Genomic DNA, 25,092 nt, shown 5'->3' with positions numbered 1-25,092 from the left:
TAAAGTGAAACACATTCCAGTATATGACAATTAATGGAATTTAGCCTTCACTAGTTTTTGGAAAAGGGAGAAATGCTACTTATATTACTCCCTTAAGCATTTAGTTAAAGCAGTTTTTAGACTTGTAGAAACATCTATCTTGCAAAATTTTTACATGTTCTGTACCTGCAAAAAGTTGCTTTTCCTGAGCTCGTTACAAGTTATTTTCCCAGACCAGGACCTATTTACTGTATAAAATATTCTCTGTATAACCTGCAAGAAACAGAAAATTGAAAAGTGATCTTAACTATCTTAACTAAACAGCCTCCCAAAATCTTTGTGACCAAAGATAAATCTTAGTTCGCCCGCATTTTAGGAGCCTCTCTCTCCCCTCTACTGAAGGATTCACAACTCCATTCTTCTTGTTACTTAGCAGGTTGATGCTTCTCCTAGGTCATACTACCAAACCATTTCCAAACATGCATCTAAACTCATCTGGATAATTTTTTTTTTCAGTACTGCATTACCTATGTCCCATACAGTGAAGCTGCAGAATACCTGTAGCTATCCAGAATATGTCTACTGACAATTTCACTACCTCCCAAACTTCTAGAACTGCAGGATATCATCCAATAAACCTTGTAATATATCTCATGACTTCAAGTTTAAAGACTTAATGCTTACTATAAAAGAATATTTTACTTCACAAATGAAGCAGAGATAGAAAGGGGGACTGTCTAAGAAAGATCAAACTACAGAACTGGGGGATGCCATTACTTCTGAAGTCCCCAAAGACAACAAACCAACATTTGATGGAAACAATACTTCCTGTGAGTGGAGGGAGAATATATTCTTCCATTTAATTTTATTCTATTTAAAGCTAGTTGAAAAAAATGACAGTAGCGTTAAAAAAGCATGTAAAATATTTTCTAACTGAAGAACAAATATTTATATAAGAAAGATGACTAGTTCTTATGCTGTAAATGATATGAGAACCGGATATACAATTGAATGAACTTGTTTCTAATACTTCTGTTTAAATTAGTTTTACATGCAGAATATTTCAGTAGACTTATGCATTCAGCATAATTTGCTTAACTTAGTTAACAGACTACTTTAAAACATTGTTTCTTCAACTGAATTCAGTAGTCACCTCAATTATTTTTACTTGTCAGCCAGATATACATCTCAAGTCATTCACCACTAAAATGTAGACAAAAAACATCTAAACATAGTACAAGCTGTAACTGCTTAATTGGAGATGGATTATATAGAGCTGATAATCAAAGCACTAAATAGTGCACTTATACTGTTTTATTTGCAATACAGCAGTTACTAGCCAAAAAGCAGTCTTTTTAGAAAATGTTTCTCTGCCCAAATAAAATCTCTTCCAAACTAAAGACTTTGCTATTTAAGTTTACCACTTCTGACTTCAACTGCAGTAAATCAATAGTTTAAACTAACCAACCATTTCTAAATTACAAAAAGTAGTATAATGTATTCATAAAGTTTTAAAATTAAGCTTAAACTGTAGCACACAGCAAGCTCTGCAGCTCTCACTTTGAACAAGAACAGCTGGTTCAATAAACCCAGAAAGGAGAATAAACTAGCCTACTTCTGAAACTTAATTAGCTCAATTCTAATTGTGAGTTTAGGGAAGGCCCATTTTTGGCTTATACTACAAAGCAATTTTTTCTAAAAAGGTTTTTGCCTTAGCTTTGCAACTTAATCCATCTGCATGTCATTATCTCATCTGTTATACATTTAACTGCTCTAAAAATAAGAACAAATTGAATGTTTGCTGGAGACAACAGGGAACAAAAACTGATTTTCTAAAGTGAATCCAATCAGAGTATAAGGAAATTGTCTGAAAATTGTCCTCCTTACTATGCTGCACAGTGCTTTATCAGAAGGGAGAGGAAGTTGTGCAATACACAGATTATAATTTCAAGAATTCGTAGTTAAGATATATACATCACTTATTTACAGATTAAATGTATTACCTATTTACCAAGAAAAACTTTTTAAATATAGTTCAGTCTAATCTTGAACTGATGTACCTAACCTTACCCCACTGGACTGCAACCAACTGAACTAAAACACTGCATAGCAGATGGAACTGCTTGTTCGTATGGTTGAACACTTACAAGACACCTGCTTCACAGAAGATATATATACACACACGAAAACAAATGCAAGCAGAAAAATAGATCATTTTACCTGTAACTGCAAGTTAGCATTAACAGACATTAAATCTTCAACCACAGTGCTGACAAAGTCCTTTAGATTTACCTTCATATAGCAACATTAAGGCTTCTACAAGTTTAACTATTACCTTGAATAGAGGTATAAAATGCCATGCTTCAACTTAAGAGAAAAATCATCTATAATTATTTTAGTAATAACTTGGAGGACAATTTTAGAAGTCTGCATTGGTCAACAGTTACTCCATCCTAAAATAAGACAAGAAAAGGCAGACAGTCCTCCTGCCATTTCTTGTTCTGCAGACAGGTATTTCAAATATTCTTGCTATATTCCTAATAATACTAGTTTCTTTTCTAAATTTTTGATTAAACATGAATTTCTGTTGAAGACTAGACTAAATTTTGTTAGTGAAATACTGCTAGTACTGATTTGTCTGATACTGCTATATTCAGACCTACTCAAATAAACTGTTCCTCCAAAGAAAAGTAACTGGAAATGGCAGGACCTCTTCCCTCCTACTGTCCTTCAGGATTAGCAGCAAGTTTTCACAATTTCAGGCAGAGCAGACTTTGATACCATTAATCCACTAATAAAAACTACTCACAGGAAGAATCGTATCTGACAAGAAAGTTCTGGGAACTCACGTTACCACAGTAATAAGAGGCAAAACCTACTATGGCAGGATATGCTTGATAGCTGGCAATCTCTACAGGAATGATATGAGGAACCAGAACCAAACAATTTCAAATAGAATTAGAGCGTGCAGAACTAAAGTTTCTATTTTAAAATAAAAGCTTCCACAGTTTAAGGGCTAGGTCAAACTATAAGTAAAATATGACCAATTCTCTGTGTGTTTTTGTTAGAGAATATTTGCTAAGCTAGTTTTGACATGCACAAAGAAAGTGAACTGAACGTCCTTCTGGAGAATTTTAATCTTTTTGACTTCAGTGAAACTGGCTGTCTAGTCCACGACTGAGAAAGTTTAATGCCGCTGATTTTTCTCTTGTGTACAGAGCAATTACTTCAGTCACATAACTCTAGGAAGAGAGAAATGGAACTTTTCATGTATAAAATCTGCTTAGAGAGAAAATCCCTGGAGAGAAAAGTAGTAAGCAGCTTCAATATTATCATTATTTTACTTAATACTGAAATAATCACTTTAATACAGACCTTTCATTCAAAATTCCATTTAATTAATCCCAGAGTAGGGCCAGGATTCTAATGAGTACAATCTATAGCCACAAGTGTTTAAGACAAGAACAGTCTGTTCTTCATTTAATGTTCATTAGTTTATACTACACTACTAGAATTCAGTGTTTCAAAAATATTAGGTTCAGCAAATTTCTTAAAAGTGTTAAGAAAAACTATGATTATTACGAAATTGAGTCTTTCTTCACAAGATTTCTAGTCATGTAGTAAAGACGACTGACAGCATATTTGACTTTTTTCCAAAAAGAAGTATGACAGAGATGTTTATATATAGTGACCTTTTAAACATTTTGCTTTTCATACTTGGTTAACAAAAAGTAACTTTTCCAAATAAAAACCACTTACTGTGGTAATGTACCGAGAATGAAATTCAGATGCTTCTTTTAAAAATGATAGGCCAGGATGACTATTCACCACATCCTAAACAGAAAGGAAGAACAATATCCCAAGTGGTATTCATTAGTGTCTATATAAAATCATTAGCACAGAATAGCACATCTGCTTCCTTAACCAAAACATGTCATATCTAACTACCATCATTATTAACAATAACCTCATTTACAAAGTACTTCATGTAAATATCACTGCTCATTTGTAAAAACAAAATTATCTTTTAAAAGCTAAAAGAACAAAATATATTTTAGAATAATATGTTAACCACTTGGACATAAGTAACAAGCTGCCACAACCGTTAATAGCATACTTTTGTGTCCGACTATGGTCCACTAAAAAACAATTAGGTTTTATTCATTCATTCAGTATTGTTTGCTGCTCTGGGAGAAACTATTCAGTCTTGGATTCACCTGTCACTTTTCCCTTGCCTTCCAAAAGACCTCCTTAACTTAAATAACTTCAACTCCTCTCTAAACCCTAAAAGATTTTTTGACACGTGAGCTGCTCCTGAAAGCAATTTTAAATCCATGCATCCCTCTGTAGCTTAAAAATAAAATTCACCTTACATGAAATAGCAGTTAACTGTAGTTAACTGTAAATGAAGTCACTCACTAGCAACCTAGCTGACCATGCAAAGTGTGTTAACTAAATATTATCAATGAATTTTTTAAATTAAAACCATGAAAAAGTATGTTTAACTAAAAAAAAAAAAAAAAAAATTGCTCTGCCAGGTCATCATTTTGTTATGCTTTCCAGAACTAGTTCCAGTTGCAATTTACTTGTAAAAAAGGAATGAAGTCTTCCTGCACCAAATAGTTGCATCCAGGGTTCATTAGAAGATGAACAAATTTTGCAGCATCGTCATAGCAGGTCTGAAGTATTCTGAAATGTAAATATATACATTTAATATTCTACATTGAAAATTACTCACGCACAGCTTATGAAACTGTAACCACAACATTTAATTCAAAAACGAATTACAAGTGTCAAAGTGCACTCCAAGTGAAGTTATCGAAACAGAATAGGCAGGCATCTGTTAAGCTTTCTTTGCCATCTAGCGTTTTTACACATTTCTAGACAAATATATAGTCTCCTACATTTACATTAAAGGAGGTGGGTACACAATCAGATTGATTATATGAAAAGATACTAAGTTAGAACTGGAAGCAGAACTAGACAGAAGAGAATGCATTTTTTTCGAGAACTGACTTCCGCAAGTTAAAATTGTAGTTTTCACTTTCCCCATAAGCAGCTGCAGTCATTTACCACAAACATTTAAAAATCTATAAACACGGTAAATAAAGATTTATTTTAAAAGGGATGAACTATTTACATTTCCCTAGGTACAAGTTTGCTGTCAATGCTTGATTGTAGGAAAATGTTTTCTTCCCTTTACAGGCTGGATCTCTTTCAGAGCTTAAAATATCACATTTAAATCAAGAAATACAGTACCTCTAAAAACGTAACCTACTTACTTCCGCCACATTGCAACAAATTTATGAACTGACACATATCCTGTTCGTTCACCTCCAGCACAAAAAAACAACGGACCTTTCCAGTAAAGCGGGCATTCACAAGCCTAGAATTAAAGTGTACGTCAAATCAGTTCATTCATTACTTATTTGAGGATTATAAACCTTTCAAAAATTAAATTTTGCAAGTGTTAAACAACACCACAGGAGAAACCTTTGTAGTACTGCACATATGCAGAGAGGATTAAAAGCATTTCTGAAACTACAATGAACACAATTTTTTAAAACAGCTCCTGAAACCAACTGTACCCTCAAAAATAATTAAGTTTAAGCAATTGCTTTAGGCATAAATCCAAAAGAGGAAAGCAAAACATGAGGCAATTTTCAGCATGCCTAATAGATGAATACAGTCACATATTTGCTCTGTCCAAGCTCCAAGCAGCTGAGCAAAGTCCAAGCTAATAAGCTCTGCCAAAGGGCTAGATATGATTAGAGTCGCACTCAAGACAGCACAAACTGCTATGAAGCTTCTGGACTGGAGCAAGTTTACATTTGTTTGGTTCACAGAATGGCTCAACCTGTCTGCATCCTTGCATATGCATGCGTGTCTTCTATCCAACTTTCAGTAGTGGGCCAGCCTGCCCTGAGCAGTGGCTGCTTACCTCAGGACATTTAGCAGTTGCACCTTCAAAGCTTCAGAGTTCCCGTTCACCCCAATGCTATTTCTGTTCCAAATTTCCTCAGTCTTAACAACAAAGTACCCATCTGCTGCCTAAAACTGACTGTGACTCAGTAGTCACAGACATACCAGCATCTGAGGATCTCATATAAGATCAAGCATATTATATAATGTATAAAGTCCCTGGAGGAAAAGCATAGTTACTTTTCATTCAATAGTTAAACCACTACTTAAATGAAAACAAAATAAAAACAAAACCCCAAAACCCACACCAAAGAAACGTGGGTTTGACAAATACTCTCCTCAGTCTGAGAGGCTTCAAACTGTTCCTCTGTTTCTGGACGGTGCCTTTTTCACTGAATTATAGATGACTGGCACCCTCCACCTCTCTTGTTGAAGCACCACTTTTATATGTAGAAAGGAGCTGTGGAAGGAGAGAATCCTATCAACCCATCTAGTAGTTAAAACACTTCTGGTGGGACAAGCCAGGAGTTTCTGAACTCCTAATTGTGCTCTTGAGAAGGTTTTTGTTTCTGTTTTCCAGACCCTGGACTTAATGTGCAAAGTGATGGGAACAGGAATGAGAACCCAAGACTCATGGCCAAGATCATGACTTCCAGTGATAGCATTTCAAGAGCTGATTCAATACAATAAAATGGAAATTTCAAGTTGTATTAAACTAGTTTATCACGCATTACACAGAAGTAAAAACAAACAAACCCCACTTCCATCCAAACCTGCTTCCCCAACTTTGCTGCTTTCTAAGCCCAGTATTTTGTCACTCTACAGTAACTCTAGATTAGCACTTCAATAACCACTAACGAGCAATAGTCCCAAGTTCCCACACCATTATGGATTTCACTGTTTTACAACCGAGGTTCAGGACACTTCAATGAGAAAACACAATTTGCAATTTTTTTTATATCAATTACATGGACATTTTCATCACTTTGGAGGCCTGAAACCAAAAAGCGTATTAACAGTGCTTTCTCTGAAAGCTGGTAGTCAAAAGCAAATGCAGAACATACAATGTGCCCTTCAGTATTTGGTTGTGTAAGCAACTAAAAAGTTCGATTTTGGTTTTTGGCTCGTTCCTTTTGGTAAGCATGATGTAGGGCAGTTTGGGAGATTGTTAATGCAAGGATTTTCTCACATAACTGTGCTATCAGGCATGCTAAATATAAAGTCTTACTGGTATTGCCTTGTAAGAGATGAAAACACATAAAGCAAGAAAACAAAAGACATAGAACTCATATTTCCTTTCCATAGGTTTACAGTACTGAAAGTAGAAAGCTAGCAAATCCTTACCTTTGCAACTTTCCCCATATCTTCCAAAGTTGCCCTCTCATTTGGAAACTGAGAGAAAGTTCTCTCAATTTTGGTGATCACAGCATCTATATTAACTTTTTCCTTAGGACATCCTCGAGGAAAATAGAAAGTTGGAATGGTTTGACTAAGTGATGGTGGCAAAGGTTCTTCCTTCTTCGTCTGAACCTAAATGGAAAAAACACACATGACATTCAGGTTACAATGAAAACACTTACAATAGTCAGCCTTGGATGAAGCCTGAAAGATGTCACTCTTTTTCATATTGTTGCAAAATACCTTCAAAAAGATTTATGATAGGTTGGAATAAGCTGTCTAAGAATGAGAGCACACTGGAAGATTCATGAGCATTTTCAAAAACTCACTTAGAAAGATTTCTAGGATGTTAAAAATTTAGTAAGAACAAGTTTAGTCTTTTACATGGTATTAAGTTTCAAGATTAATACACTAAACATTGCTTCCTGGAGACCTCTGAAACACTCTTATTTTACCACTTTCAGTTTCAGAAAAGAAAACATTGAACTTCTAGTTTAACAGACAGGTCATGAGGCAATTTGCTTTTAAAATCTTTTTCTAGTTTTACATATTCAAACTGTTGAAATAATCATGACAACTTTGTTACAGACTCCCCGGTTGTCTAATTTATGATGAAGATTCATGGCTTTTTCAATTCTAAAAAATTGCTGATTTTCTGAAAGGAAGTAATTAATTCCTTCAGACTTTTTTTTTTGCACACTACACAATTACAACATAAGAGTTTAGAAAACTGTTTCAGTAGGATTTGTGATATACGATGCTACAAAAAAAAAAAAAAAGGCAAGTAACAAGAGCTATTATCTACTTAAATGTATTTAGCTTCAGTGAAGAAGAATTCACCTTTTAGTCTCATAAAGAAAGGCCAATAAGGTAGAGTAACAAACATAGCAAGCAAGTTAGCAGGCAACTCAAAACTTGCAGTTAAACATGAAGTTTTTCATCTCAAGGCTACTATTTGAATGTAACAGCAACGGTTAATGTTATATGATGGCTTATCTTAGTGTTAAATATGCCCAAAATCCTGAATTCCATTTCTCTCATTTCCAACCGAGGTTGTATCTTATTCCTTACCATCTTTACCAAAATGCCTGTAAAGATACCTACCTCCCTACTATAATCAAAATCCTTCCTTAAGTCAGTGAAAGACCTAGGTACTTTGATATAGCTTAAAGCAAGCATTCTGTGGACAGCAAACTTTTATTATCAGGGTTCCAATCCAGGAATCTTTACTGGAATACAGAGGATATAAAAGCCTGAATTGTGTCCTCCCTGCCCTGGCATTTGAGCCAGTGATCATGTTCACAGTTGCTGAGTTCCCTCAACTAAGTTAAAATTTATTTCACAGAGGAAGAAGTTACCTTGAATCTGTGACACCCAGAATCAGTGCTTGCAATTTTCTAACAATTCTGTAAATTAAAACTTTTGACACCTAGTCATTAGCTGAAGTGTCATCAGCTGAATCACTAAAATTAGAACCAACAAAAGTGCCATGGGGTATCAAAAAACCCTTTCAACTCCAGACTTCCAAACTTTTGGGGGGAAAAAAAAAAAATCAACATTTTATCCTCAAAGTAACATTACCATCAGCACTACAAATAACGTATGTAATTGCATTAATTTCTTGTTTAGCTCTAGAAACTGAGCTCTACACATTAGCATTTTAATATAGCCCTTACAGTTACCCTATGCTGAAAAGGAATGTTATATTGGACAGGTACCAGAGTCACATAGCTAGCATTCTTTTCAGCACTAGTGATCAAATCACCTTTTACTGAATGTAACCAAAGTCTTGTCTTTGTTCCAAAGAGCCAGGGGTTAAGGGGAAGGCTTGCTTTGTCTTATTATTATTTAATCCCCCCTTTACCCTATTTACAACATCTGCCTGGATAGCAACACCCATGTGAGTTGCTCAAATTGCCACAGGAGCAGCAGCTTCTTCAGATTTGCCTGACGTTTAAACTGAGAAAAGGATAAATGTCTGTTATAAACTACTAGCATGTCCTTAATGTTTCAGGTAAGATCAAGTAAACCAGTATTTCAACAAAGCCTAGTACAGGCAGGCAAGGCACTTAAAATCCACACACAAAAGAAATTAAGTCTCAGGTTAAAAAACTGTTTCTTCGAAAAGGAAAGTCTGAAGTTGAAAGAAAAATGGATGGAAAAAGCTTCTAAAAAGAAAATCTAGCAACAGAATTGTTCATTCATTGGAAACTTTATATTCTTTCAAAAACTACTCTTCTACTTCAGAAACCTCACTGCACGATAACCAATTTACATTAGTGCAGGTTAAACACTGCTCTTAAATGGCTGTGGAAATCTCAACTGAAAATTTGTGATAACAGCTATTCTAGTGCCCACGGAAGTTGTGTGCGCTATTTAAAGGAATTATACAATAAAAGCATTTTTTCTTCTCTTATATACTGTTCATCTTTTAGCCTATTGTAAACATGTTCCAGAGAGCAATTATGAGGAAGAAACTAGCCAACAGATTCAAAACTGCAGAAAGTTTGATTCACACAGGAAGAAAAATGGTTCTAAGATATAAGAAAAAAGTTATATGCAAGCCAGACTGAATTCAGCGTTTAGTCTAAAAGTACACTGTTTTACAAATTAAACATTAAATATTTATTCCATTCTGAAAGCAAGTACAGAATGCAAATCACTTGCTACAAGACAAAATTTCTTCCTACACAGAAAAATGTTGCCTATTATTGCATGCTGCTTTCTCAAGAATAGGTGAAAAAGAAACTGTAGAAGTGCTTCATTTGCATTAGAAAAGGTCAGATCAGCACTTCTGGTAGATAAACAAAAAGCAAAGAGGTAGAGGCAGAGCCAGCAGATCTGGATCCTTTAGTTCTATCACTAAGGATGAGAAAAATATGCTGAAGTTTTGGAAACGTTGTGCAGCTCTCTTCATTCCTTACCTTTGAGCTGATCACTTTGGTCTCTTAGGAAGAAGCTTTGGAAGCTTCCCATTTTTGGTACCCTGCAAAGAATTTGAAACTTCTTCCCCTCCTGTAGTTATTTTTCCAGGCTCAGTGTTTTACTTCATTCAAAGCAAGGAGGTATTCCTCAAAGCGTTTCCTCAAAGGTCCAAGATGTATTAGAACCACCAATGAACACCACAAAGGAAGGATAAAAATTCCTAGACCATAATTCTCAGTACCAAAACAATTTTCTGACTCCAGGGCTTAATTTGGTTGTCTATACATAGGCATCCAGTGACAAGACTATCTAGGGCATGATATGAAATGCCCAAGGATATTCCATGTGGTATCCAGCAGTCAACTTGGAGCACAGCTGTCACATTGTTAACTGCTATGTGGATGTTCTGAACACACTAATGCTTCTTAAATGCCACTAGCAACTTGCACTCGGGACAACTGAATTGTACTGTTAATGTCAGTCAACACAGGGATAACTGCCTGTACCAAAGAAAGAGACAAGTCATCCAGAACTATCAGCTCTAGCTAATGCACTATAAAGTTAGTATTATACCCCTTCTTTTTCCTCACCTTCCCAAGAGAAGCAGCCCTGGCCCTTCTTAGTCTGAACTCCCACATGACAATCAAAAAGCTCCTAGTACAACTGAGATTGTTCTGCTCTATGTAGTCTAATGAAGGAACACATAATACCAAAGAGTGTGGAATTCCACTGCTTTCTATAATTTCATCTAGGTAGTTCTGCAGATGTTCGTATTGCATAGATGAAAGAGTCATTTCTATTATTCCAGAGCAATCAAAATGCACCAATTTGATAAGATTAAGTGGTTATAAAATGAATTATAATCTTTCTAATCACAGAATTTCTTCATTAACAAGAACTGCTAGAAGTCTGAATGGCAAATGTTTGAATTGAAAATCTGCAGCAACAGTTAGCTATTTATTCTTTTTCTGATGGTCAATTTAACATTTAGAAACAGACCTGAATTTTCTTATGGTTGTAAGTTAAAACCTTTAACACTAGTACCAGTAAGATAAACTGCCAGGAGGCACTGGCTTGGTTAAGTAAAGAATTCTAGAGTAACTTGCCAAGATACACACAAAAAATAACATACTCTGTGTTAAGGAAAATAACTTTAAAAAAGCTTGTAAATAATTCAGCCAAGTAGACATGAGCTGCAGTAGTAGGACTGAATGACATACTAACCTTTGAAATAAGTATATATTAGGTCCAGAATCAGTAATTTATTTTAAAGTTGCCACTGAAGTTTAGGTTTTATGCTAAAGCTGGAAAGTGAGAGTTTCTCAAAAATTTCTCATTTACAATAATGTAAAAGACCTTCTGTAAGATTTGCCCATAAAGAGAATTCAAGAAAACCTTTAATACATACCAGTTTTCATTCCTGACATATACAACTGTAAGGACTGTCCACACTTAACTCAACACATATTTGCCTTGACTTTTATAAATAAGGAAGTGGAAGTTTACAAGGAAATTTATATCCCAGTGGGATAATTACTTAAAGGGCAAATTTCCTGATTTATTTTGCTACTCTCCAGGATCCTTTTCCAGCCATTGTCAGTGAATGAAAAATAAAAAAATTACTATATAGTAATACATTAGTAAACAGACCAGAGGATATGGATACACCTCACCCCAAAGAGACAAGTCTAGTCATCCTGTTTGCCTTATATCTACCAACAGATGACTTGCACTGAGCAGTAAACTTGGTTCTAAGCAAAAATGAAGACGGCAGGGCTTTTAAAGTGAAGTGTCCTCTTCTCTCTCCCTCCTAACTGAAAGGAAGAGTTGACACTATGATGGAGTCCTTGGAGGACAGGATGCATTTCTGAAACGTGTGGGGGGGTGCTTGTTCCCCATTACTTTAAGACTGTGTGCTCAGTCAAGTCTAGATCTACATACAGTAACACACAGAAATACAGAGCCCTACAAAGGAACAGAATATGAAGCCCGGTACACCATCACTTAAATGGTATTTATTGGAACAGACAAGGTAAATGTTGATAACCTCAATCAGTTAGCTATCTAAATATATTAAGACACCAGTTCATTAAACCAATTTGGTACCTGCATTGTTTTGACATGATTACAAAAGATGGGGAAAAAAAAGCTATCTTTATACAGAAATACTTATGCTTCCTAGTATTTGACAGACCGGGACATTTGTTATGCCTGGTGTTCTGTAAAAACATTTAAAACATTAAAAGAGTCAGCTCTTGCTGTATAATCTGATGCAAGTTTCCAAAAGCATACTCATATTAGAACCAAAAGGCAAAGTAACACACACAACAGGGTTAAATCACTAAGACTGAAAAATTCTACCACAGATTTATGCCCAACTTTACATTTAAATTTTTACTAAGTAGTAGTACACCATGGTAAAGCAAAAAATGTCACTACATACTGAAAACACTAAAAGATTTTTACCTATCAAATAGGTAAAAGTTATGTTTAAGTCTTTAGTATTTTTAGACAGGGAATTTACTAAAAAAGTGTTGCAACACATTTTAAATCAGCTTTGCTTAAATTGAGCTCAACAGACTAGTTCTTCTATTTTTGTATATCACATTTTATGCAAATGTTGCCTAGCTGCATAATAAGCTAAGAAGATTTTCTGCAAAGATGATATTTAACCTTCTAAAATCTATTATCCCTGCAATCATCCACTTACAGAGCTTACAAGCCACACAACAAGAAAATGAGATATTGCATAAAGTTCCTTTCTGTAACTGATAAATATTGGTTATAGGAGAAAATGGAAGTCAACACTGGGGACCAGGTTACATATTTCTAATCCTGAAGGGCAGTAGGATGCCAGTGAAGAGACATAAATGCTGTTTAACACATGAACTTAGAAGTCCTAAGCTTATTCTGCACTTTTTTTTTTTTTAATAAAAAGCCTCTCATTAAACACAGTAAATTCTCACAGAACAGAATGTCTATCAAAATTAAATAACTGTGAATATAAAATAATGTTACATGTAAGCAGGCTCAAAATGATCAGCCTTCTTGCCTCCCCACTCATATAGCACTAGCTCAAGTCTGACCAATAAAATCTCAGGAATGATTCTGCTTTAACTTCCTGTTGATTTGACTGTACAATGAAATTCAGTGTTTCCTTCTAGATAAGCAGGTGACACTATCAATAAGTTTTACAAAATTTAAATCTTGGAAACACCAGATTAAAGAGTTTTACCACTCTTGTCTAGAAAAATTTCATTCCTGATGAAAGATTCAGACTCATTTGCAAGGAAAAGACATTTAATTTAGAAAATCTGTTCCAACATTCCAAATATTTTGGCATGTTAAAGTTGCTTCAAAAAATCTATTTCAAGAGAGGTAAGTTTACTACAAGAACTTCAATTAGGACAAGCCTAGAAAAACGCATCTTCTATAATAGCAGGTTTCTTGACTTTGTGGTAGATGTTCAGATTTCCAGTTATCCAGTTAAAAAACAAAAAAGAAAAAAAGGACTGTTTTCTGTATGTTAATTATCTTCCTTCCAGCTAAATTAGGACGGAAGATAAATTATTATAAGAGTTCACTGTCTGTGTTCACTGTCCCATTTAGCCTCGCATGTTTAACAGTATTTTCCTTAGCAAAAGAGGATCCTTTGACAATTTAAAGCTTTCAAAATTAGACTTTCCAGGCAGGGTCTTTCTCTAAAATCTAGTTTTTGTGCTAAAAAAATCTGAAGACAGGAATTTAGTCTGAAAGCTTAATAACAAATTTTCTCAGCATGGCATAAGCCAAACTAAACCATAGGACACCTGCATCTTTCCCCACTGCCATATATAGTTTTTACTGACCTTTGGGTCAGTACTAGTGATAGTGCAGCAACATGGTGAATTGCCTCAAGTCACTGGGCTGGCTGAAAAGCAATGTTAAAAAAGAAAATGAAAACAAACAACCCCCCCTTATTTGTTCTCACCCCATCTCACACAGCTAATTCATCCCACTTAGCAGCAACCTGGTTCCAGTGCTAACAGTGAAGTTTAGAGGAACATTGTGGCAGTATTATTTGATATGAGCCTTAAAAACATACTAAGAATTCATCTTGTCTACCTTTTGCAAATAGAAAGATAACATAAGTGAATGGTCAAGGTCAGAGACACCTATAGAGAATGAATCTGTGTTAGAAACATAGGCATCAGACTGAAAAAGTCTTTCCTCCAGCCACAAATGTTTTAGTCCCAGCTGCTTCTTCCTATCCTGCATTGCAGTTTGTTATCCTTTAGTTATTCTCTGGCAGCTGTTTTGGATGTTCTACAGAAACTAATTTTATCATACATGTTCCTCTTCCCTCTCCATAGTAAGGGAGAAACATCTACTAGTTTTAACCCTGATACAGTTTTACACTAGCTTATTTTTGCTGTTAGCCTCAACCCAGATGGGTCAAAAGACTAAGTCATACACTTCTCCCATTCAGTAGAATTAAAGTGTCCTGGAGTTTCTGGACCTGACAAGCTCCAGCAAGTAGCCGGTCCATGAGCAAACCAAAGAAACTGAGTGAGTTTTAGAGGAGATGTCCAGGAGCCTTCTGCAAGTTACAACAATTAAAAAAAATGAACCCTGAGGAAGACTCTGGACTTGAAATATAACTTGCAGAGGAAGAGGATGCAGTTAGAACTAGAGTTCCATGACCTAAAAATATATTGAATTTCTTATTTGCTATAAGCATATAAAAACAGCTGTAAGGATGGATAACCTTTCACGTGATATTGTTTTAACTCTATGCCAACTACGATGTCTTCATCAGGTCACAGTTCAGAAGTTCATGGTACAGACACTATAACTGTAAGTAGATTTTCCTCTTATTTTCACTCAAGACAGCAGAGTAGCGAACAGTTCGGCTAGTTACTCTCAACTACATGACAGCCAGGGAAAGAAGTGTCCCACAAGTTTAGGTGAAACTGCTGTGGCACCAGCCATCACTGGCTCTCAAAAGCTTTAAAAGGCTTACTACAGGGTAAAGCATTCTTTAAAAAAAATTGTTAATAGTGGCCCAACTACCAGCAACTCCCTCCTCCCCCCCATTTAATTTAACCAAGCCCCATTTAAACAACCTAAATAAGATCCAGAAGAAAGCCACTGAAGGAAATTATGTCCAAGCCTATGTATCTCAGCAGAGCATGCAAGGTCTGGACCATTTCCACTGTTCAGGATAGTGTATTAATTCTCATGTAGAAGGAGAATTTTAGGCAGAAACTTTTGCTAAATCCCACTGCCTACTATGAAATACATTCCATACACACCATCTTGCACATTAAAACTAAAAATACATCTAAAGCACGTGTAAATGGTTATCTCTGACAAGTTAAGTTACATACACACATACAAAAGGAGTGTACAATAAATAAGCACGCACAGGGGGAGCTTTCGAATGGTCAAAAGCTGGTTTTCACTACGTCAGTAAAGACTAAACACTCCATCAGAAATATATTAGCATCATTTTTTTTGCATGACACTTTACCACTATAGAATGCCAATCTCATCACTTTAAACAACATACATGCTACACTAACAGTGAGATTTCTGCCCTGAATTCTCTAAGTTTATGATTTCAGAAATACCAGGATTCTCCTGCTTTGCAGTTTGATATAGCTGACCTAGACAAGTAATGCAGTCCTGCTGCGAAATGGAGTACTCTATTGCAAATGCATTATTACTGAGAAACAATTTCAAATATGGCTATGTTTTGGTTTTTTTGCAAAGTTAACTGGAGCTTCAGCATCAAAAAAGACCCAACTATGTAGTTAGAAAGATTTCCATCATCATTTATAAATATCTTGGTGAAGGGGAGAGAAGGAAGAGGTAATTACCTGCCCCCAAAACCATGAACATGAAAAAGAAGTTTGCATCTTACCAGCATGTCCATCAATAACTAATTAACTTTGTTGACAGAACTTTCACTACAGCTTTTTAGAAATGAGATCCTCTAACAGCTCACTAAGACTGACCAGCAAGATTGCTTTTTGCCTCCTCTGCCTGCTTTGCTAATTCATGAAAGAAAAATGGTACAGATTAAAAAAAAAGCAAAATTCTTCAGAAAAATCCACCTCGTAGACATCTTGCAAAAGGCAACTTCCACAATACTTTGCTGTAGCAAGGTGGAAGTAGTGCAAAAATATTAATCCTAGGCTGTGAGTTTTTGTCAAACAGCTTCCGTCTTATGAATTATGTTAAATCAAGTATCCAAGCACCTAATATTCCAGGGTTCCATATAGTTGCAGTCTCCTCAGCAAATACTCTGATGGTAGGATATAGTGGCAGAGAATAGGAATACTGATTTAATCTGTTGTTTCAGCTGTGTTCAGGAAAATCAGCTGGTAAGATCCTCTTAGGACGTAATCATTTTGATTGCACATAGCCACTGAACGGCACTGGGACTCAACTGTCAAAACAGATCATTTTAATAGGGAAAAATTGACAGTCAGTCAGTTACCTCACGTAATCCTAACATTTCTCTACAGAAAAGAGTTCATCGGGACTGGCCATCACTTAAACATCAGAAATAACAAATAGGGCTAAGATATCCACTTTATTCCTAAACTCTGAAATTGCTTCTCATCTTTCCATGCTTTACAGCAAAACAAGTCTCAGTCACTAGATCCAACTGAGCTTGGGAAAAATACTCAGATGAGAGGAGTATCAGCAAGCTCAGCCCTGCAGTAAGTATTCTGTCAACTTCTTGTCTGGCAGCTCCCCCAACAAACTCTGATTGGGACAGCTGTGGGGGGAAAACAAACAAAACACCCCAAACCACCCCAAAACCCACACTCATTTCCCACTATTTACCTGTAAAAGTCAAAGGATATTTTATATGAAGATGTGCCCAACTTTTTCAGGCTTTCTAGCATACAAGTAGTACAGTTGAAATACACAGACCATTAGTGGCATTAGCGACTATAAAGCTACAAGTATGTTAAAAGAGGGAAAAGGCCAGTGAAGCTTTTATTCCAGAAAACAAAGCAGCAAAAAAACCCCACTAGAACTCCTGAATGTCAAATTCTTGGGTCAAAAACTTAACTGCAGAGAGAACTGACCTGGACTCTTAAATCAGCAGTATAAGCTTGCACCACATTAGTAGTTCTACAAAAACACATTTGTGCATTTATTACCAGTTATGAGCAGGTACACAAGCTCCTGCCACAGTGCAGTCAAAACATTTTAAGTTTGTATCAGTAGTCTCTATTGCAGAAGTGGTAGAAAAATACCAGCTTGCTGGCAGCCTTCCTCTGAGAGATTAGAGCTTAAGGCTTGGCAATCCATTAGCAAGCAACCATTTATGGAAAAAAATCTCTAATCTTAACTAGCCAGTCTCAGCAGGTAGTTCAGATGTTTTACATTTGTCTGAAATATTGACACTGCTCCAGAAGATTGGCATGATACCAGTTTTGGGGAAAAAAAAAAAAAATCTAACATCAAGTATCTGAGAGAGACTTCCATCTTTTTCCAGCAAATATTTTTCTTTTTTTTAAGCATTTATGTACATGATGAAAAACTTCTTTAAAAAGGATATCAGGTTCTCCCTCTGTGGTGTTAAAGGGTCTCCATATGATGCTATATTTGAAAATAGACCCCATTAGGAAAGCTGGCTTGCCAATAACCACTAATCACTTTGCAGCCTGCTTCTGTGACTACACATGTGAAACAAACTACCTCAGTCAAGCTTTTCAGAATTCATTTTACCCCAGAAATGACAATGTTATCAACCTTGGAAGAATCAGTAAACTACTGCACAACTGCACACCAGCCCAGCACACATTAATATCTACAGGCTCTTTATTTGTTGCTGCCTTGAATGTGCCACAAAAAAAAAGCATTTTAGTAACAGAGGAGTGGGAAAATGATCGAGAGGCACTTAAGCTAGGCAGCTTACTTGACTCAGAAGGAAAGCTAATCTTTTGAGCCACTGTGCAGAAGTTGAAGAAATATTTCACATACAACTGACATAAATAGCTTGTGTAAGCAGCATTTAGTATCAGTAACAGGTGGTCGTGGAACTGGTAGTTCTCCATTTCCACACTGAGGTGTGACGCATACAACTATAGGGATCACCAAGTAGTAACAGCAGATAAGTAGCAGCCTTTTTTTAATAATATCTTAACAGTGCCAGATCTTTAGGTTTGGCCCTAAATTCCAAGGATTAATGCAAAGCTTTGGCCATTTTATTTTTTTTTAAATCATCTCATTAAAGCTACTCAACACAAATAGATTTGGCTTTAAAAAAGTCTAGTTTCAAAGTTGGAACTGAACTGTTTTACAAAGTGATGTCAGCCTTTAAATAGCAAAAATACCTATTTTCCTAGTTTGGCAAATACCAAGCTATATGAGTATAAATGTCAGACTGCACACAGATGTGATTTATTCTGTTATCATTTTGTTTCCAACTTCATATATGATTTTCTTCACACAGGCTGGCTAATGACATTGCTTATACTCCAGCTCTCACAGGTAGAGATGTCATCAGCTGTTGAGCAAAACACTTACTCAGCTATGAGCAGGTAATAAGACTTTCAGTTCACATCTTTAAGTTACCAGTATAGTTGACATATGGTGATTCTCACTCCAAAGTTTCAGAGAAATTGATGTGCATGATTGATACAGTGCCTCTGCAAGTATTACATTTCCAGTTCACTATATTCTGCAGATGTTAAAATTGTATAAAAAAAGAAGTCTCCTTACATTATTTATATATAAGAGGGATAGTAAAGTTCTGTTCAGAAGTACCTATTAAAAATTTTTCAATAGCCCAAAGTAATAGATAATATTTTCAAGAGTTGAGCATTATTTTATCTTTATTTTGACTGATCTTCTTTCTGGAAAGCCCCATTTAGCTTAGTTTTATCAATTTTCATAGATAAAAGCAACCACTGAGAAACAGCCTGTCCCACCACTTTACAGAGCTACCCACTTTGCCAACAGTCCTATTTCAGTCTATTAAAATATCTCCATAAAACTTCATTTGCTAGACTCAACGAATGCCTTTTGAAAAGGCAGGGGACTACTTAGGTGGCCCAGTTCTACATAAAAGGCCACTGACTCAGAACTCCTAGAACCTGTGCAAGACCCAGTCACTCCAAACAGCCGCAAAGTAGATGTTTAGCCACATGTTATACTGCCATACACCATTGTTACTCATTTTTTATTTGAGGAGTTTATGTCTAGCAGCACTAAACCTCCTAAGGAAAAACTAGCATTTGTCCAACAAAATGCAGAAACTGCATTCATATAAAAATTTCTAAAATTAATTTAAGACAAGACAGACTAGCTTCTATTCTGGCTTGATTTTAGCATTCTAATTTTACATCAGATTTATGAACTGTTCTGTCTGAAAGGCAGTATTCCAGGGAAACAGGTCCTCTAGTGTCAGTGAAGTTCAGCAACTGAGATGAGAAAAAAATTTCAAGTTATTCTAGAAAAGCTCTAAGCAGTCTTTAATTTCAACACGAGATTTCTTCAACAAAGATGACTACCACTCTTTGAAATGCATCTAACCCATGACACACAATTTGAAGTTAACATTAGTATGAACTGTCAGGTAAAGAATATCAAACTTCTTTCAAGATCAAGAGTTACCAGCACTCATATTTTGCTTTTCAAGGTACTTTCAAAAAGGTCTTCTTAAAGTCATGAAGTAGAATCAAAGCACCATTTAAAATGGAAGCTCAAGTAAAGTATTTTATATCAAATTGAGCACATAAACACCAGGTTTAGTTTTTCACTGCTTTTAAGTCTGTTCTGCCCACAGATTTTTGTCTATAATACAGTTAAGTGTTCTAACATACGTTAATCAACAACTGTCATTTACCCCTAAAAGTGTAAGACTGGTTAAAAGTGAAAAATATTTGTTCACTATCTCCACTGTAAGCTTGCAGCTGGCAACACGCTAAAACAGGAAAAAACCTACAGATAAGACAAGCTGTTTTCTGAAGTATGTAGTTGCTTGCACATATGCATGATCATACTACAGAGAGAGAGAGCTTTTCCAGCTCAACACGAAAAAGCCTTGTAAAAGTGAAAGTGGTACAACTGTAATTTGATGAAAGATAGATGAAGTTAATGGGCATGACAAAAGGCAATAGTCTGTTTACAACAGGGTACGATGACTAGACTAAACCTGCCTCAGGCTCCAACATGCCTAAGTATCAACTGATACTGCTACTTTTGGGTAATTGAGGTAGCATTTTCATTTCTTCTGGCTGCCTCCAGTAACAAGTTCCTTTCTGTCTCCAGTGTTCAACATAAAAGATTAGAGTTGTAAAACCCTTCCATTCACAAGTTTGTGCCAAATGGACTAAAACAGACAGACCAGTTGTTGAAATCTGCTTTGCACAGAGGAACACACAATCCTAATACGGCTCAGCTGAACCAAATTTGAAATATTCATGTAGTAGGTAGAAGGCTAACACATTTTTAGTGTCACAGGGCTCTGGCCCACTCTTGAAGGTCACCTGAAAGGGACACTAGCACACTGAAATCAAAATTAAGTGGCAGGCTATATTTAGAATGATTTTAAAAGCCAGAAATCCTAAGACAAGGTAATTTGTATCTAATTGCCAAACTCTCCTTAATTAAAAAAAAAAAAGTAAAGATGTCATGCATAATATATTACATCGCTGTTCGACACACCTTTAGTACATGGATTAGTGGTGAGGGTAAGATAAGGACAAAATGAATGCATTCACATACCTCCAAAAGAGGAAAAAGTTAGGCATGTTCGGGCAATTATTAACTTTTAGTTTCTCCTATAAAACAGTTGCAAGCTTTCCCCTCCCCCCCCAAAGATAGAGTAAATGTTCCAAAGAGATTATAAGTAGTTTTCCTACTTATTATGCATTTAAAATGCTTCTATTTTCAATTATGAGCTCTCTTTAAAATGGTGGATTTAACTCACTGTTGCAAAACAAAGAGGCAGATGTGTGAACCATGTAGCAATGACTTATCCAAATACAAAGTCTAAAATACAACATAAAGGAATTCAGGATCATTAGGTGAATATGAATGAACCTTTTAATATATTCTGTTTGAGTTAGTAAAGCTACAGCCTACTTTATTGGGTTTTATATGCCCAGTTTCAGTAAAGTGTAAATTAAACCCCCTGGAGAAATGCATGCAGATTATAAGTATGCAGATTAAAGAAAATAGCCTTTAACAGTCTAATTGCATTAAGTATAACAACTTTCTTTCATATGCCCCTGTGCAAACATCATACTTTTATCTACGCTACATGGCTCAAAGTGCTTTCCTCGTTTTCTTAATGGTTTGCAGAGCTACCTGCTCAGGCTTCTAGAAGATAGAAGAAGAGACCATATATGGACTAGACTATTGAAATACTGCTAGTTGAGGAAGAACTTCCATGTATTTCCTGAAGTTTGGGTTCTTATGAAGGTACAGCTGACAAAAACTTAATTATATAAAAATTGAAAGACAAACCTGGACCTGCTGAAAAGCTTTCAGTCTCTTCTTGAATCTAGAAGGTAAAACAAAATCACATCCTCGAGCTAGCAATGCCAACTCCTTTCTTAGATCAGGATCCTGCCGCAAGGAAATCTCCTTTATCCTCATGCTTTCGGATTTCATATAATGTCTCTGTGTGCCAGTCCAGGCACTTGAGTCCCAGTAAATAGCAGAGCTGTTCTATTATCACACAGTGCCACTTAAAGCAGCAGCTGCGCCCGAGTTCTGTGATACTCTAAGAGAGTCAGCTCAACTTCGCCTGCTCCATACATTAAAGGGAACTTGGCTGGAATCACAAAAACAGATTGGAAAGTCACTTTGGGGGCCTGCCCTTTTGTACATGCATTCCAAAGACCAAATGGGATAGTATGGAAAGAAACAAACCTGTTTAGAAGAGCATCTATAAAAGCAGCTTCCAATTTTAAAAAAAGCAAGCCTTGGAGGAATGCAAAGAGGCTAGCCGTGGTCATTTTGTAGCTTCCTCCCCCCCCCTCCCCCCGGCTTTTCCTTCTGTCACAAAACACTCACTGTCTAGCTTCAGTGAAGTACCTCACCAAAGGATAAGGCTTATTATACAGTAATTAAATTCCTTTTAAGCTCTTCAGCCCTCTAGCAGGAACCCTATTACATTAGGAAAATGAAGGCAACAGCAGAATAAAGTACAGACAAACTTTCAGGGCATGGTTCTCCTTGTTTCATGAAATAGAAGGTTTTTTTACATTAATTTAAATGTAAGTTATTGTATTGCAAGATTCTGATTCAAATGTTAAGGCAGAAAGTGCTAACAGAAATAAGAGGCAAGTGTTACTGCAATGGAATACTTTTTTAATCATGTTTTGCAGAGAAGCTATGCTAAAAATATCAACAATTTAACAAGAAAACCTGGGGGGGGGGGAAGCTGTCAGGACATATTTTTCTTGCTTAAATAGGATTCTCAAACATTAACATAGAAATATTAGATTGCATTCCTATCACATTTCAATAACACTATCCATTCTGCTCTATTTTCAGTTTATTGAACCTCAAATACACTTTGTGGGGGAGTGACGGTAAGTTTTAGTCCACAGCAATCTTCTTCCCTGAAACAGAAGCCTGATTAGTTTTTGCTGCATTTAAAGTGACATTCTGCCCTTCCTCTTTTACCATTTTAGTGCCATTAAATGGTAAATGGTAAGCTTTTAACATTTTTAATAGGTATGCTTTTACCATAGCAGCCTTTAAGAAATGCTACTATTTGGATGAAGTTACTTCAAATATCCCCATTAGACTTAACACAAGGATGGCAACACTTAGAATTCAATTCAAGCTGTGAACACTCTTACTACCCCCAACTTCTAAGACGCTGATACGATAACTGCTTAATATCTGTACCTTGTCATGCATGAATGCAGTTACTAATATACATAGAATAAGACTAGCCACATCTCTCCATTTGTTTTGATCCCTCGTCCTTTAGATAAGGCCACTGTCTTGGTTACATAAAGCCGTACACAACCCAAGAAACACTAAAACAACTATTTCACCACTGAGCTCCAGATTTCCATTACTGGACTACATTTTTTTTTTACCCCAGCACTGTCCTCATTTGTAATCTTTACCCCCATTCATCTATTCATAGCCTTTCTATCATACAACAATATATAAAAAACCATAATCTCGTGAGATTCACAAAAAAGGAAACTGTGAAAAGGTACCAGTGAAACATTATTGTTTTAATTGGATCCTTTTTAGCTTAAATCACAAACTATCAGGAAATAAATGAAGCTGGAAAGCTTGTTTTCAATTTGGTATTTAGTTTTCCCCATCTGCTTCCTTGTTACAACTTGTTATGAAGATACTCATCTCCTTCGGAAGTGGAGGAAAGGAATTGACTAGGCAAGAGTCAGACGTGTTGTGATTGGCATGACCAGACTGTCAAACTGCACAGAGCAAAACTGGCTAATGCTCACTGTCTTTTAGGAAGATTAAATCAAGTAACCTATGATAACCTGGTTGGCCAAATAAAAGCCAGAGGGGAGCCAGGACCACAGCGCACAGCAGGAGCACGCCTGGAACTTGAGACGAAAGGGTGAGATGTTAGAGTAGGAGAAGAATCCTAGCTCCAATCTAAGATGTCTGGGGAAGGTCAGGAAGGTTGCACTGCACACATGCAAGGCAGACTGCATTTCAGGTTAGGCAAAATAGGCCTTACTTTACAGAACAAAATATGTAAGCAAAGATATCTTCTCACCTAAGTTGCTTACTATTTTCATCCCTTATCACAACATGATGTACTCCAGTTCACCAAGTTTATGGTCTTGTTTGAAGTGGCTGTAGCATGTCACTAAGACAACCAACTGCCACATGAAAAGCTAAGCTGCAAGACTGAAGCGGTAGTTCACCTGAATCTCATGAAGGAGCCTCAGTAAGAAACGGGTATTCTGAACTGACTTTTAAGAATAGGCTTGTGCATTTCTTTCCATTTCTCAAAAGAAGTTCAGAGTCTGTCATGACTTATCAGTCTATTATATTCAATATTCTGAATATTCTATATTTCATTATCATAGTATCATTTCACTGACCAAGGTAGAGGTTACACCAATCCTACTGGTAACCTAATACTGTATTAACTCTATTGTCACTAGTCTGGTTTCAAACGTAGTGGTTGTTTATATGCCTGTAAGCAGTATAGTTTTCAAAAGTGTACAGGTTGCAGTATATGAAGTATCCACATGTGAGGAAGCATTTAGTCACGATACACTGAAAGGTAAGTACTCTGACAGCTATTAGCCACCCCCCTTTTACCATCTGGACAGAAATGTTTTTTGTCTTGCCACGCTTAAGGAGATAGGAGCTTTTGTAAAGCAATATGGTCAAGAGCTCCATAAGATCAGTTTTAACTTTTTTTAGCTATAAATTCATCACAGGGGATGGGGTAAATACATTTCTATCCAGACTGAACCAGTATAATATTCCATTAATCTGAAATCAGAATTCTCTCTAGAGAAAGCTAAGGCAAAATGTTTTCCTGGGTGAAGGGCTGGATGCCAGCCATGAAGCTATGCAAGTATCCTGGCAGCTTATTATTAGCTAGATAAACAGAGGGGAAAATGCCTGCTTAAAGCTTCCTTCCAAAGCTAGAGATACACACTATGAATGGATCTCACTCAACAGATTGTGGTTGAAGAGTTTACCACTTTAATACCCACAACTGCACAGGGATCTGAACATGCACAACGGCAGTGCAATATTTGTGTGGCTGTAGCACAGAAGTATGCAAGTTATAGATGAGAATTATGAATGTTTTGGTTAATGTGGAAGAATTAGAAAACTGCAATATCTGAAAAAACATTAAATATTTGGCTAAAAAGTGCAGTTTCTTGCCAG

General features: G+C 36.1%; 1 protein-coding gene across 5 annotated transcripts in view; it reads right to left on the bottom strand.

The window, feature by feature from the left end:
• Positions 1–25,092, bottom strand: part of PPP2R3B (protein phosphatase 2 regulatory subunit B''beta) — a 56,406-nt gene that overhangs the window by 15,753 nt on the left and 15,561 nt on the right. For 4 of the 5 annotated variants that reach the window (XM_064501421.1, XM_026108993.2, XM_064501426.1 and 1 more), the window contains exons 3-7: positions 7,246–7,431; positions 5,262–5,365; positions 4,566–4,668; positions 3,739–3,813; positions 166–252 (exon numbers count right to left, since the gene is read on the bottom strand). In XM_064501421.1, the coding sequence (XP_064357491.1) occupies positions 166–252; positions 3,739–3,813; positions 4,566–4,668; positions 5,262–5,365; positions 7,246–7,431 (555 nt within the window). Of the gene's footprint in view, positions 1–165; positions 253–3,738; positions 3,814–4,565; positions 4,669–5,261; positions 5,366–7,245; positions 7,432–21,702; positions 21,957–25,092 lie in introns of those variants that run through there. The other variant, XM_026108995.2, reaches the window with a different exon arrangement.

Source organism: Dromaius novaehollandiae, chromosome 1 (genome assembly GCF_036370855.1).
Source record: "Dromaius novaehollandiae isolate bDroNov1 chromosome 1, bDroNov1.hap1, whole genome shotgun sequence".
NCBI classification, from domain to species: Eukaryota; Metazoa; Chordata; class Aves; order Casuariiformes; family Dromaiidae; genus Dromaius; species Dromaius novaehollandiae.
This window is presented reverse-complemented; position numbering and strand designations above follow the sequence as displayed.